This window comes from Bombus huntii, chromosome 17 (genome assembly GCF_024542735.1).
Source record: "Bombus huntii isolate Logan2020A chromosome 17, iyBomHunt1.1, whole genome shotgun sequence".
Lineage (NCBI taxonomy): Eukaryota > Metazoa > Arthropoda > Insecta > Hymenoptera > Apidae > Bombus > Bombus huntii.
In genome coordinates this window covers 3,453,981-3,471,084 of record NC_066254.1, presented here as the reverse complement: position 1 = coordinate 3,471,084, position 17,104 = coordinate 3,453,981, and the positions used below count along the sequence as shown (strand labels likewise).

At 37.0% G+C, this 17,104-nt stretch overlaps 1 protein-coding gene across 11 annotated transcripts in view; it reads right to left on the bottom strand.

Annotated features, from left to right (window-relative positions):
- LOC126874906 (neurexin-1) overlaps positions 1 to 17,104 on the bottom strand; it is a 598,322-nt gene that overhangs the window by 297,788 nt on the left and 283,430 nt on the right. For 7 of the 11 annotated variants that reach the window (XM_050637402.1, XM_050637400.1, XM_050637401.1 and 4 more), the window contains 2 exons: positions 15,334 to 15,477; positions 9,205 to 9,237 (listed from right to left, as the gene is read on the bottom strand). In XM_050637402.1, coding sequence (XP_050493359.1) covers positions 9,205 to 9,237; positions 15,334 to 15,477 — 177 coding nt within the window. The remainder of the gene's footprint in view (positions 1 to 9,204; positions 9,238 to 15,333; positions 15,478 to 17,104) is intronic. The other 4 variants (XM_050637404.1, XM_050637408.1, XM_050637409.1 and 1 more) reach the window with 1 other exon arrangement.

Here is a 17,104-nt window from a genome sequence, read left to right as displayed (position 1 = left end):
AGAAAAATTAATCCCAATGAACTGGCTGTTACCCTTTGAGGCCTCGTAATGTCGAAAGATCGGTTCATCGTAGACGCAAAATTGCCAGCTTAAGTCGTCCCTATTTATACTTATCTATAATAAGTATTAACTTATTACAAATAATTAGCCATGTCACTGCGCCACGCCAGAAAAATTACTGAAAATTCTCAACGCGAGAATTGATCGTAAATTTTAATAAAACAAAAAAGTCGTCGTGTAGCGGCATTTTCAAAGTGAATTTTCCAAACTGTAAACTGTACGTTCGTAAATTGGGCTGTGCGACGAAACGCGTTACTCGCGTTGTTCTACGTTTTCCGTGTACGATGGCTGTGCCATAGGCGAACTTCGATAAACCGCACGGCCAACAAACGATAATCGCGCAAACAGTAACATATTCCTATCTCTGATTTCTCGTTAATACGTAACTTCGTTAACCCTTGCGCGCGTAAAGAGCGAAGGTGCGCAACGAGATTATAATTCGCGTTAATCCGGCGTAAATGTAAGATACACAGGACCGGACGTGTATTTAATCCGGTCTGTAACCCAAGCATAATTATACGAAGCCGCAGACTCGCCTGCGCCCTTTACCCGGAAACAATAAAAATAAAGTGTCGTTCGCCGTGTCTTAATCCCTCGTGCGCGTAACGAGCTCGCCGATATACCGAGCATAATCCGCGGGCTTTTCAGTTCGTTCGCCATGATAATTATTAACGACCAACTCTCTCTGTCTTTCTGTCTCTTTTGCTCGTGTTTCTGGCCGAGTCAAACCGGAAACGAAAACCAGGCAAACTAATGGTAAGCGGATACAAGCGATTTATACACGTCGTTTCAAGTTCTAATCCGATACGAGCTCGATTACCGAGAGAAATTGTCGAGAGTTTGACGAGACTATATTTGCTCTTTTTTTGCCTTTCCTTTTTCCTTCTCGTCGTATTTTTATTTCGTCCGTTTTTCAGTCTATCGTTTGAAGCGCGGCTGGTGAAAACGGAGCGCTGCAAATGACATTATTTCCGCTTGTTTTCCCGCGGTTAATACTGTTTTATTATTATCGCTGAGCAGATTTGTAACCGTGAAATGGACGAGTTTTATCAATTCGTTGCAGCTTTCTATCTCATATTGGTTTACTCCGTTTTCCTGCTATTTCCCTTCTCGTAACAATATCCTTTTTCAGACAATTTCTATTTGCCAATTTCTATTCTATTCCGTTACATTGTTTCGTTACGAAGTGAAGAATCAATTTTAAGGACACGCATTGCTGGGAGACCTGTTCCTAAACGTTCTGAGACAGAGTATCGCAGTGTATTTAAATAATCCTTGTGGTTGAAATAGTTTGATCGCGACGATAGTTTGTTTTCCTTGAATTAAGAATATACGTTTTATTGCTATAATATTTAGTTATGGGATAATCTGTCGAAGGATACTTATGCAAAGACGTTTTTAGAAGGAGGAATTCTGATTTGGATAGAACGAAAATAAATGAGAAAATAATTCTGCTGAAATTTCAATCGAACAAATACAGTTGCCACGTAACGACTACGTTGAAACGTTTACAGAAAATATGCCACGCGAAAGCCAAACTGATCGATCGAAAAGTAAACGCTAATCATGCACACGCATACTATATTTTAGTAGAAATTGAGACATTTTCTGGGGAATATAGTCGATCGCGGAACGTTTCAAACCGCTTAAATACGAATGAGTTGCGTAACTAAACAGATTTTTAGAATTAGAGAATAGGCTCGATTTCGCCTTTGGGAATTACATTTCTGTCAATCGAATTGTACATTATACGTTTTTCAGATGTTCGTTGTACAGAGTTGTACGAAATTTCAGTTTAGAAATATCTTTGTTCGATAAGCATGCTCGTGTAAAATTCTACTCGAAAGAATTGGCACTTGCCAGAGGCGAATTGCATTAAAAGGATAATAAAACTTACGTTGGAATAAATGAAGATCGTAACAGGAACCTCAATTACACGAGACGCACTATGGAAATACGCGCGTTTCGCTCAATGGTTTAACTACGACTGACGTACTACGGCTCGTCCCGAGGGACACTTCTAGGAATTCCTCTACGCAACAACGATAACCACGAGGGCCAATGGAAATTTTCACAAAAAACGATGATTTAAAAATTGTTAATTTTGCCCCTGATCATTTGATAATTAATAACGGTCGTTACTATTATTTATAAGAAATATTCTATGGATAACATTTTACTTTCTACGTTTATAGTTATATTTAACAATTATGCGATTGTGCAATTTGTGCAATTTCTTAGTGGCGAAAGAAATTATTGCGTGGATTGTAATTTTGAAATTTAGAGCCGCAAATGCGATAATTGAACGTTTTAAAGCTCGATGGGTATTCTTGTATTCTTGTGGGTTAGTCAGAATTGTTTGCATTGAGTTGTTTAATTTTGGAAAATTACCATTACCATCTTATGACAAAATCCGCAGTCACTTAGTTTCCAATGCAATACATTGTACAATTTTATTTAATTTTTGTCGTTGAACGTTTTAAATCTCGATGGATATTTTTGTACTTTTGTGGGTTAGTCAAAATTGTTTGCTTCGAGTTGTTTAATTTTGGAAAATTACCATTACTATTTTATGGCAATCATTTAGTTACCAATCTAATAAATTGAAATAGAACATTCCAAAATTAAGCAACTCGAAGCAAACAATTGTGAATAACCCACAAAGGTACAAAAATTACCATTAAATATTTAAAACGTTCAACGACAAATATGGAATAAAATTGTACAATATATTGGGTTAGAAACAGAATTTTCCAAAATTAAGCAACTCAAAGCAAACAATTGCCAAGCAAATACCATAAAATGGTAATGGCAAAATCCGCAGTCACTTAGTTTCCAATCCAATATATTGTACAATTTTATTTCATTTTTGTCGTTGAACGTTTTAAACCTTGATAGATATTTTTGTACCTTTATGGGTTATTCACAACTGTTTGCTTCGAATTGCTTAATTTTGGAAAATTACCATTACCTTTACCATTACCATTTTTTGGCAAAATCCGCAATCACTTAGTTGCCAACCCAATAAATTGAAACAGAATATTCCAAAACTAAGCAACTCGAAGCAAACAATTGTGAATAACCCACAAAGGTACAAAAATTACCATTTAAATATTTAAAACGTTCAACGACAAAAATGGAATAAAATTATAAATATATTGAGTTAGAAACAGAATTTTCCAAAATTAAGCAACTCAAAGCAAACAATTGCCAAGCAAATACCATAAAATGGTAATGGCAAAGTCCGCAGTCACTTAGTTTCCAATCCAATATATTGTACAATTTTATTTTATTTTTGTCGTCTACGTAATTATGACCACCAATGACCTTTATTTCAAATATATACAAACTAATTTAAACTCGTAAGTCCTATGAACTCGTCGTTAAGCCTCGTTCACAATGTTTTTCATAAATGTTAACAATGCAAATCTCTTACGTTTTATTGTACAAATATCCATCGATGAAACGTTCCACGAAAGAACTGTCTACTTTAATCAACATGCAGATAAATATATCTTTATCATTGAAAATGTACAATTGTAAAATATCTTGTTTAACGTTGAAACATCTCAAATATTTACCTACACATACACGTACGTATATTTAACAAACTATTACAAAAATTGAAACGAGTAATAAAATCCGTGCATTGTAATAAAAAAAAGTACCAAATTAGGCTTGGAAATGCGCACGTTACACGATTGCTAACGAAACAAATGCAGGTTTATGACAATCTGCAATTCAAGACTACCAGCTGTGATCCGTAAGCTGTAAATTTCCTTTCAATCCACGGCGATGTGTTTTAAATAAAAGCAACTCAAAAATTTACGTACTTGAACTCGTGGAATTAAATAAAAATAGATATGCCGATGTGACTTGTTATTATTTGGCTGGAAATTTTTATGGAAATTTTATGGAAGTGTGTCAACTATATTTTAAATAGAGATTCGTAGAATCTTCCATATTCTAAATATAACAAATATTTTACTTCGCGCGTATTTAATATCAGGTCGTCCGGAAAGTTTCTTTCGTTTTAGAAGAAAACAATGGACGCACAACATTTTCCATTTTATATTATTTTATCCATTTTATTCTGTCAAAATAAAGATCACAACGTGTCATAAAAGAGATTAGGTTTCATGTTTGTATAAAGATTCATCGTTGTAATAGACGTGTCTGTAACAGAAAGACACTAATTTAAATTTTCTATAAATGGAATAAACACCTGTGCTGTCTCGTTGTGATTTTTACCTGTCCAAGTGACACGAGAGATATTTTTTAAGATATAGCCGTCTCGTACAATGCAGACTGTTGCAATATGCTGCATTAGAACGTATCTATCGTTAAATCAGAATTATTGTCGAAAACAGTAACACGCAATGTCCAATTTGGAAAACGAATTCTTCAATAATTCGATTGTAAGATATATCGATATAATAATATTACGACTAAATCAATATTCGTCACACGCCGCTACGTATTTATTCGAACAATTAATATTCGTTATTTGCGTCACAGAATGGCAGGGCGCGTAGATATCAGCGCAATAATTAAAGTACAAACACGTTATTCAACCTACTAAACATTTATCAAACTAAATTAGATATTTCCGTAGGAAAATCAGCTGAGTATTTTTAATGGAAAATAGTCGCAACACTGTCATACTAATTTTGTACAGCACGGTAATAAAGTGTCGTATCGTTATTTATTCATTTATTTGCATATCTAATTTATTAATTTTGATTTACGAATTCTCGTGTACAAACAACTATAAGCAAATGGGAGAATATTTTGAGCGAATGTTAATTAGCGAAACATTGATGGTCCTACGCTTTAATACGTAGAATAATTGAAAAGCTCGGAAACGACGATTAAATGGTAACGCAGACCGAGTGCAGTAAAGCAGATTTGCGTCGTAATAATTTAGAATAATATTTTCATTCTATTTTAATCGTTTCTACATTAATTAATTTAATTTGAAGCGACGAAGGCTTACGAATGTAAACCAACAGCGGCTGGAAACATTCGCGTCGTTTTTGACACCTGTCAGAAATTCGAATTGCAATCTTTTCACGTAAACTTGCCATTTTCCTACAATCGATTTATTTGTTTATTGCTTGGTTACCACGTCGTCTTACAGAGGAAGAAAAAAGAAATCATTTGTTACGGTTTGTGACACACATCCTCGGAGTGCCATTTTTACCAAACGTAGCGCGGCCATTTCTGAAAGTCTCCTGCCGCCGAGGTATTTGCATTTAAACCGTGACCGCACGCTAATTATTCCGGAGTTAAGGCGTGTAAAAAATGCAGGCTGCACCGTAGACTTAATTGCAGCCGGCCATTTGCATACGCCTAACTGCATCACGCGTGCATCGTAGTCTCTAGCTGTGCCAAGGTAAAACAAGCCTTCCGTTCGCGGCCCAGAGGAGCCAAGATGCTCGGCAACGAGCGAGATAACGAGTTACCCTGGTGTCCCGCAGCAATTTCGAAACTGGCAAGCGTCGAGGCTGAGAAACGATAGCCGCGATTATATCGCGTTGGCAGCTAAGTGATTGCGGATTTTGTCATAAGATGGTAATGGCAAAACCCGCAGTCACTTAGTTGCCAATCCAATAAATTGAAACAGAATGTTCCAAAATTAAACAACTTGAAGTAAACGATTGTGAATAACCCATAAAGGTACAAAAATATCCCTTGAGATTTAAAACGTTCGACGACAAAAATGAAATAAAATTGTACAATATATTGGGTTGGCAACTAAGTGACTGCGGATTTTGTCATAAGATGGTAATGGCAAAACCCGCAATCACTTAGTTGCCAACCCAATAAATTGAAACAGAATGTTCCAAAATTAAACAACTTGAAGTAAACGATTGTGAATAACCCATAAAGGTACAAAAATATCCCTTGAGATTTAAAACGTTCGACGACAAAAATGAAATAAAATTGTACAATATATTGGGTTGGCAACTAAGTGACTGCGGATTTTGTCATAAGATGGTAATGGCAAAACCCGCAATCACTTAGTTGCCAACCCAATAAATTGAAACAGAATGTTCCAAAATTAAACAACTTGAAGTAAACGATTGTGAATAACCCATAAAGGTACAAAAATATCCCTTGAGATTTAAAACGTTCGACGACAAAAATGAAATAAAATTGTACAATATATTGGGTTGGCAACTAAGTGACTGCGGATTTTGTCATAAGATGGTAATGGCAAAACCCGCAATCACTTAGTTGCCAACCCAATAAATTGAAACAGAATGTTCCAAAATTAAACAACTTGAAGTAAACAATTGTGAATAACCCATAAAGGTACAAAAATATCCCTTGAGGTTTAAAACGTTCAACGACAAAAATGAAATAAAATTGTACAATATATTGGGTTGGCAACTAAGTGACTGCGGATTTTGTCATAAGATGGTAATGGCAAAACCCGCAATCACTTAGTTGCCAACCCAATAAATTGAAACAGAATGTTCCAAAATTAAACAACTTGAAGTAAACAATTGTGAATAACCCATAAAGGTACAAAAATATCTACTAAGGTTTAAAACGTTCACTGACAAAAATTAAATAAAATGGTACAATACATTGGGTTGGTAACTATGTGATTGCGGGTTTTGTCATAAAATGGTAATGGAAAAATCCGCAACCACTTAGTTGCCAACATTTCTTTGCTTCTCTTACGCGCCTGTATTTCTCTGATATATTTCTCAGTATTTTTATTTATTATTTATATTTTTGCTTATATTTAACTCGTTGCCAACACGATAGTACGCGCGTTTATGAAAATTTTACCTCGAGCTGATAATATCGAGATGAACCAGTTAGCTACGCAGCTATCCAAAACTTGAATAAATATGAAAAAAAAAAAAAATGAAAAATAATAAATTACCATTTACCATGGAAACTGGAAATTTGAGTAAAAAGTAATATGAATGAAATTTAGTATTATGTTTGCCTTGTATTCCGGTAAACTTGTTGTATATTTTATTAAAAAAAAAAAAAAACAATATATACAAAATAAAAACTCGCGTGCAGTTCGTGCGTATTACGTTAGCTCATCGTTCGCGCTATTATACTTTCGGAAACAATTTTTTAATCGCAAATTTACGAGATAATACACGAGCCAGGTAAGATAAGAGATACTTTACGCATTTCGTCGGTTTGTTATATTTTATTACAGTTCGAAATTCCACGAGGTTTGCCTCGTTCTCTCGCATAAATCTGTTGTCGTGCAATTGAGTTTCTCCGTGGACGTAACTCTGCGCAGTGTGCACATTCTGCGAAATACTTTGTTCCGGGTAATGGAGTTGTATATAGTTGCAAAAAGATGATATCGCTGTAAAGTTGGACATGCAACTGAACGCCGTAGCTTAGTATAATAACGTAGTTTGATTCTAAATTAGAAGACCAGATAAATCTGCTACAATGAACGCAACAATTAAGGATTATGTGATATATTTATGCACACGGTAATTGCCGATAGTTTCTGATATTTTGCGATAGCATTGTTATACATTTCGGATATCCTGAGGCGTATAAAAGTCAAATAAGCGTACGATGTTTTATAATTCAGGCAAAAATCTGTGTTAAATCATCTTCTATTCGCGTAAATCGATCGATTCAAACAAATAGAATTGGACATTGAGCTTTGACTTTTGCCAATCGTCCTACCATTTTTCCAAATAATTATTAACTATACGATTTTTTAGTTTTCTTTCTTTTCTTACAAATATCGTGTTATCTATGAAAATAATAAATTGAGTTATCGTAGTTAGTTGATGGAACTGACGATTAAAAATAAACAGTTGATAGAGTTGCAAATGTTGGCAAATCGAATAAATATTAAATAAAAGGGATGATATATCGCAGGAAATAAACAAACGGAAATGGGAATTCCATTTAATTTTACTTGCGAAAACCATCCTTCATGCGTTTATTCTTCGCAACTCTCCTTTAATACAATTAGTTCTTCGTGGAACTTCATATCGAAGTCCAAAGTGGTTGAAACTTTTAACTTGATTATTTGTTCCTTTCGTGTATATTACATTCAAGCACTACGAACTTAGTATTGTGCATAAAATTTGCCTAGCAATGGCGTAAACTTTATTACACTTAGTAGCACGAGTTGTTAAAAATCTTTGAATTAAAATTATACAGGGTGGTTGGTAACTGGTGGTACAAGCGGAAAGGGGGTGATTCTACGCGAAAAAAGAAGTGGAAAATATAGAATAACAGTTTTTCGTTCGAGGCTTTGTTTTCGAGAAAATCGACTTTGAATTTTCGCTCGGTACGCGTGCACTTTATCGCGTCTGGTTATAACGGATCTCACTGTAGATCGTTGTCTCGATGGATATTATCGCCATTTAATTTTTGTAATAATAAACTTTATGATTACTTCATATTATTTCATTACGTATTTCTAATTTTCCGTTACGGCGAAAACAAACTTAAACTGCGATAATATCCATCGAGACAACGATCTACAGTGAGATCCATTATAACGTACCGTACGCGTACCGAGCGAAAATTCAAAGTAGATTTTCTCGAAAACAAAGCCTCGAACGAAAAATTTGTATTCTATATTTTCCACTTCTTTTTTCGCGTAGAACCACCCCCTTTCCGCTTGTACCACCAGTTACCAACCACCCTGTATATTTCAGAGAATAATTGAGATAAGAGAATTTTATATTCAGAATTTTCAAGCTTTTTCCACTACTAGAAATATTCATAAATACGTCCGTAACATAGTATAAATATTCAGAAATATGTATTGAAAATAGCAAAAATGTTTATACTGTAAATATCGAGTTGGCAACTAAGTGATTGCGGATTTTGCCATTACCATCTTATGACAAGATCCGCAGTCACTTAGTTGCCAGTCCAATAGAAATAGGCTGTTACGTTGAAGCGTTGAAATGCGAAACAATGTCAAAAAAAAAAAAAAAACGTGTTGTCGTTGTATTGTAAAGACACAGAGAACGAGACTGAAATGGCAGAAGTGTAGAGAGCGGTAAATTCATTGGCAAATGCTTATCGGCGGGAATTTGAAAATAAGATGAGATAACGGAAGAGAAATCATCGATGTCGGTATGAAACATTAACAGCTAATAAAAATAGAAATTTGTTAATTACCGGCTGGGCAGGAAGCGCGATTGCGTCCATTGGCTGTTTGAACAAAAAAGCTTTTATAAATATAAATTTATGAAACACCTTGTGTTTTATGAGACGTGAATGAAGATGAAGCTAAACATGGAGAACTGCATTCCGAACGGCGTATGAAAATGAAAAAGAATCGCCTTACAATAGCACGATATTTCTTTCGAATAAACCAAATCGGCCGTTGAATATTTCTCCACTCTGTGTCTTGCCATTTCGCTTTATCTCGTTGCAGAACGTAACGCTGTCATGTTCTTAGGACAAAATGTTTATACAGCGGGCTGAAATTAAATTGTATACTACGTAGCTATGTTTGCCACTTGCAGAATTGGAAATTATTGTCGGTGAGAAAGTTGCATGCACGTACATTCGGTGTACAATGCTCGTATGTGTGCCATTCGCGTAACTACGCCAGCTATGAAAAACGATATCTGAAAGAAGATTTCGCGAGAAACATAGTTTCGTAATTTGTAAAAATTTTATAAGTTTGATATTATAATCTTTCGGGAATCCTAATTTTCTCATATAAATTGTCAGGCTTTGATAAATTTCTAATAATAATATTTTGCATAATCTTGCCAACTTTTCCAAGCCTAAGGTACGTTGATCTATGTGAGAAACCTCGACGTATAAAGCCCAACACAAACATCTTAACACCCACACGTTCTGCCTCGTTGCACATCCTTGTGTAAAGCAAGCCCGTTTTGCCGCATCTCAAAAATAAATCAACCCTTCCATCAGCCTGGCCTTTAAGCCCGAAAAACACACTCTCCGGCCGTAGGAAGTAAAAGCGATAAAAGTGGCGCTTTAAAACCTTCCTGCACTCTCGTTATGATAATCGTGGCGCGCGCTAAATTAGTCACCCGTTTCACGGGATAACGCGCACGATATCCCTGGCGAGGGCAGATTAACGCGCGAGATATTCAGCAGAAGTAGAATTGGCCGATAAGTATCGCGACCAGCGAAACGTAGTATCTGGTGCAGCTGCATCGTAGGTGAAATCAGGGCGAAAGAGAGAAGGAGGAGGCTGCGGCATCGTGAACTCGAAATCTATACGCTAGCGTTCGCGCGAGTACGTTCCGCAATGCTGTAACACGCGCGTCTACAGGTCGTTGGGCGTAACGCGGTCAGCCGGGTACGCGGGGCTCGGCTGTGCGCGCCAAAATAAGTAGAAAATGGAAAATAACATTTTATTGTTCGGGAACCTCGTTTCCCAGGGAATCGAGTTTCCACGTTCTTGTCAAGTACACTCGAACCTGCTTGATTTCGCATAGCGAGAGTCAGTTGCGAGTATATACGCGCCTCAAAGCCATGGGATTTATTCAAAAACTCTTACACCTATGGTTGTGTAAATTGAAAAATGAACAAGCGTAAAGTGCGTACGCGAGGCGTACGTATTACACGTGTGAGAAGTATGCAGATTACGATAGAAATAGGATTGTTATATACAGGGTGTTTGGCAATACAGGTGTCAGAAAATTTAAGGGCTGATTCTTGAAGCCAAAATAGAACGAAAATCAAGAATACAAAAATCGCGTTTTCGGCTTTGTTCTTTAGTTATTGGCGATTAAACAGCGACGAAAATACGCCTGCACGCGAGCAGACCTCCTTACACGAGCGAAAGGAGGTCGGCCTAAGCAGCGGGGCGCACAGTGATCCTCAAACCGAACACATGGGCGCCAGGCTACCTCGTGCGAGTCACAGAGAAGAAGACCACGAAATTTAGAAACGCAAACGACCGCGTGCCACGTATTGCGAAAGAAATGGTAGATTGAACATTAAACCTGCTTATTCGTGCAACCGTACACGCGTGTAAGGCAATGTCAGGCGAACTTTATTTTTGTAAAGGGTATACTCACTTTTGACTCTCGCTGTACGTAACGCTGTACGCGTGTAGGTATACACACATGTACGCAAGTATATGCAGATGTATTCATTGCACACACGGCGCGTGTTCTACTTTGCTACGTCGCATCTCTGTCGTCCCTCTCCGCAGTACTGGCCCCAGGTCGCTTATTTGTTCCCCAGATAAGCTGTAGCGGTGGTCAGCCGCTTAAATTATGCACATTTTTGCCGGTGCACAAGACCACGCTACCGAGACGAGTTTTCTGTTGCCGATCTTTATGACTGAACATCGCGCTACGAGCGAGATCTACGTCCTCCCGTTTCTGGCTGTTACGTCATTGAATCACGATCATTAAACTGTGGATTTTCATGTATTTGTACAGAAAACGAGAAAGCCAAATGCAGGAAGGTTATGGTAGGTGAAATACCCAAAGTAAATTGGTCTATTTCGCTTTGATTTCTTTGATCGCGTTCGCATGGAAATGTAAAATCGCTGGCGATCGACAGGCAAGAAAACGATCGTTTGAAATTCTCTAGGTGGAAATGCAACTTGCTAGTTCCGTCGTTTTAATCGTTGCATCGCACGATATTATATCTCGATGTACATCGTTGCAAACGTTAGAAACAAAATCTTCTGATGGAGCGTACGATCGGCGAAAGTTCGACGTATCAATCAAACGTACGAGAAAATAATAGGAAGCGAATGAAAAACGAACGCGGGCCAAGTATAGCCGTCACTCACGCGTTTGCCCGTTCTATCTTAAAAACCTCGGTCCGCTAACACGATATATTTCTGTAATTGCAGCCATCCATCACACAGCGACCGCAAAAATACCAATCTCGCCCTTCGAGCAACGAAAAAAAAAAAAAAAAAGAAAAACAAGAAAATGGAAAAAAAGGAGATGCCCCGCTCGTAATACCACACAATGTATCGTTGAATCCTCGAAAGCAGCTACTCCAAAGCTCGATAATCGAGGGCTGTATCGACGCAGCAAACCGCCGTGAAAGTGGCAGCGCACCGGTTCCACCCTAATTGCAATTATCGTCATCTCTGTTTCTTCCAATTCTCCGATGCTCACGGGATTGTGATTATCCGCTTCTATTTACAGTGTGCACACCGAGTAACGAGGAACGGAAGATCACGTGTGAGATATTACATTCGCCATACTCGGATCCAGCCTTCTGCAACGAAATCCGAGCGGCACAGAGGCCGATACGTTATCAGAAAGGAGGATTCCCCTGGGACCGACGTCAATAAGAAAGCCGCCAACTACGCTTCTCTAATTATCGGCAGCGGGATATTAGCTGCAGCATCTACGTGACACTGGCTCTGCGTCTGACTGCAGCGAATCCTGTGTTTCGCGAAGGCAAGACAAAGAGAACAGCTAATCGGGTTCCACCAGGTTCCTGGAAATGTCGCTGACTGTAACTGACCATGGTAAAGTGATTGCGGGTTTTGTCATTACCACCTTATGACAATATCCGCAACCACTTAGTTGCCAATTCAATAGATTTAACGAGTCATTTAGAAAAATATTGTTAATTATATGCAATCGGAGAATTCTGTTATGGAAAATTAGGAAAATTAAATCATTTTGTCTGCAGGATTTTATATAATCAATATTACTCCCATGTTAACGTGAATATTTATCTTACATAATTAATTTCCATAGTATTCCGGAGTTTGAAATGGAAATAATTGTTTTAAAGTAGCGTCATAAAGTAGAAGATAACAATTAACATAAGCTGAAATATTTTGTTCAACAACAGTGTGCGATATTATAATTACAAATACGGTTACATACTCGGTTTCTACAATTTCCATCGTATGAATAAATACGTATAATACGATCACACAAAAACTGAATTCAACTGCTAGAGCTACATCGGGTTTGTCAAGAGGAAATTATGTGTCTATTATGATAAATAATATTATTTATATTCGTTCGCGTAATATAATAAAACTAAATAAAAGTTATCTTATACTTTTCAGCGATATCAGAACTATCGACGGTAGGCAATAGTTCAATACTTAAAAATTAGAATTTTTGTGCCCCTCAATTTTATATAATACGATTTAACAATCAGTGACAGCAATTTCAATTCTGTAGATTTTAGTATTGAAGATTCTACCAAAAACTACATTCCAAATTTCAAGCAACTTCACTGATTCATCTAGTTATAAGTGAACTCTTTTGTACGTGGACAAACTCAATCAATTGAAACAATTAAAAATAAATTGCGGAATAATTCAATGTACAATTTAGCAATCAGTGACAGCAATTTCAATTCTGTAGATTTTAGTATTGAAGATTCTACCAAAAACTACATTCCAAATTTCAAGCAACTTCACTGATTCATCTAATTATAAGTGAACTTGCATGTAGGTAGACAAACTCAATCAATTGAAACAATTAAAAATAAATTGCGGAATAGTTCAATGTACAATTTAACAATCAGTGACAGCAATTTCAATTCTGTAGATTTTAGTATTGAAGATTCTACCAAAAACTACATTCCAAATTTCAAGCAACTTCACTGATTCATCTAATTATAAGTGAACTTGCATGTAGGTAGACAAACTCAATCAATTGAAACAATTAAAAATAAATTGCGGAATAATTCAATGTACAATTTAACAGCAATTTCAATTCTGTAGATTTTAGTACCGAAGATTCTACCAAAAACTACATTCCAAATATCAAGCAACTTCACTGATTCATCTAGTTGTAAGTGAACTCTCTTTTACGTGGACAAACTCAATCAATTGAAACAATTAAAAATAAATTGCGGAATAATTCAATGTACAATTTAGCAATCAGTGACAGTAATTTCAATTCTGTAGATTTTAGTACTGAAGATTCTACCAAAAACTACATTCCAAATTTCAAGCAACTTCACTGATTCATCTAATTATAAGTGAACTTGCATGTAGGTAGACAAACTCAATCAATTGAAACAATTAAAAATAAATTGCGTAATAATTCAATGTACAATTTAACAATCAGTGACAGCAATTTCAATTCTGTAGATTTTACTATTGAAAATTCTACCAGAAACTACATTCCAAATATCAAGCAACTTCACTGATTCATCTAGTTGTAAGTGAACTCTCTTGTACGTGGACAAACTCAATCAATTGAAACAATTAAAAATAAATTGCGGAATAATTCAATGTACAATTTAACAATCAGTGACAGTAATTTAAATTCTGTAGATTTTACTATTGAAAATTCTACCAGAAACTACATTCCAAATATCAAGCAACTTCACTGATTCATCTAGTTGTAAGTGAACTCTCTTGTACGTGGACAAACTTAATCAATTGAAACAATGAAAAATAAATTGCGGAATAATTCAATAGACGATGAACATAATGAAATAGAAAATATTAAAATACCACTCGTCTATATTTTATTCCTCCGCAGCGTATACTTCGATATAATACTCTGTTTTGAAAGATCTTCGCTACTTTGCGCTGAAAATTTGTTCGGCTCTTTAAATTTCCCCTTCCGTGTTGCTGCTTATATCGTTAGCCCATTGACCCCTGGTGGCAATTTTAAATTCTACGAACGCTGTTTTAAAAGCGTCTTTCTAACCACGCAGCTGCCTTTCGTCAGAACAAGATTTCAGTTGTAGTTGGAAACTTGAACCTCCTCCTCAAGACATAATTTCACGGGGGCGGAGCATCCGCAATTTTGAAGCAATTTACGAAGCACGCCAGGGACATTTACTTTTTACCTCGAGTGGCTTCAGTCGCACGGCGACCGAGAGCTTGTAAGAAGCAGTGCCTGCAATGCGACCGATGCGAATATTTCGTTGGTTTCATGTATATTTAATCCATAGGAAAGCCGCAGGAGAGGTTCCGCTGCGCAACCAACGAAATTCATAGGATGCTTTACACGAATTTTATAAAATGACTTTTGCTTTGCTCGCGGCGACTTTCTATCGAAGTACGTACTTTGAATATTTCGCCAGTTTCATGGATAAATGGAAAAACGAGGGCGCCGCTACGTTCTACGAGCAATACGTTGCATTAAATAAGCCACGATCGAATGATTCCGATGAATTTTCGATTGAGACTCGCCTGAACGACAAATTCTGATAGTCTCGATCAGGACCATGACACGAGTTTCGAACTAACCATGGGAAATGTTCGCTGCGTATGAAGATGTTTCCCTCTTTTCATTTGATGAGCTCGATGTTTGAAGAGAAGTAAATAGGAAATATTGTGGAAAGAAATTTGTTCGCTGAACTTACCGGAATAGAACAGTAGTCCATTCGGTTGCCTGGTTTTAAATTGCAAGCTGATTGATTCCAGCGTGCTGAGGATCGGATCCCCTTTGCTCAGATTTATCGTGAGATACTCGGTCCCTCTGAAAGAGGCTTCTGATGGCGCTTTATCTGCAACAGAACAGCGTAAAGAATTTATAATTAACCGATAGATAAATAGCAGGTTGAAAATATAAAAAGCAGAGAGTAAACGTAACGTGACCTAATATGTTAGAAGATCAGCACAACGTCGTGTGGAAGAATACGATTAAGCGTATGGTCAGAGTGTAGAAACCCACGCCACTTTGTAGAGCATGTGACAAATTAACGCAGATTGCAGGACATTCATTACGTTTCAATTTGTTAAGTAAAATTTATTTGTAAGTATATTTATATATGTCGGAGATGAAAGGACATCGGGGCCTACCCTGTGCAATTCTTGGGAAGATACACTGTTTATTATAGCTGTACTTAAATAACGAAACTTAGAGGCAGTCGTTATGATTCAATCCGATTATGTTTGCCCGAGATTTGTGACAGTGGGCTTGGGCTCGAGGTGACACAACCGGTCGTCGAACGTAGCCACGGTCACGGGATGGACGTTTTTACCTAACAGAGAAGTGCCAAAATTATGGGACACGCGTTGTATTGACAATCAAACCCCGGGCAGGAGCAATGTCGCTGCTAAACGGGACTGTCTAGCAACGGCGGCTGGAATTTTCTTGGTATCCCCGGCCAATATGCAACGAACAAACGCGATCGTAAGGAGAGGAAAGTTTCCATCAGTCTTTTATTCTTGCGATCACCTTGCAGAGTTTTCACATCGTCTTTACGCGCAGTATTATACCGAGCGTCACAGCAAACGTTACTTTGTGCTTCAAAAGAGCTAGCCCGTTGACCGTGGATTCGTTATGGAACCTAAGAACATTGTCGTTAACGTCTCGAGTGTCTAATCACCACGGTTATTTGTCGAACTCTGTAAAAATCATATTTATACCAGTAAACATAATCTCTGTCGTACAACAACGATGGCTAGTCCGAATGAAGATTCGTTACACACCCCTAAATATATTACATCATAGTACTACGAATAGTAAGATAAATTAACATTCAAGTTCATTATGCAACTGTTATCAACGTGTATTTTTATTGTCAATTTATTAGGCGAAAGCAAGGTTGCTCTATTTAACGTAGAATTGACAAATTTGTAAAAGCGAAAGGAGGCGGTACGTTGAATTTCTGAACGCATGAAACATCCATTAGGCAAGTAATCCACTTTCGTGGATTATAGTTGTACGTACAATTTCCACTTGCTTGGATTATGCTTGTTCCTGCAATTTCCAGCTTAGTAAATTTAATTAAAAAATAACAAATTAATTTCCAACGGTTAACTGCGATAAATAGCTACGTTGGATACTTCAAATTTAATTCACTTCGACAAGTAGGTACGTCAGACTCTTCGAGCTTCGTTTCCAAATTAATTTCATTGTGCAGCGCTTCAATTTACGTTTTTTACATTTTCCTATTAATTGCGCGTAGATGAGGTTTATTAGACTGCGCTTAATAGTCATGAGGCTGACATTAGGATGTGAATTTCTGATTGATTCCAGCATTACGTGAACTATGGTGGCTTTCCACGCCCGCCACCGGAGTTTGCATACCAAACGCAATTCTCGAAAGTCCTCGCCTAACTATCCTTTTCATACAAATGCGCATAATCCTCTGGCCTGACCTCTGCTATCACCGTGTCTACAGCTCA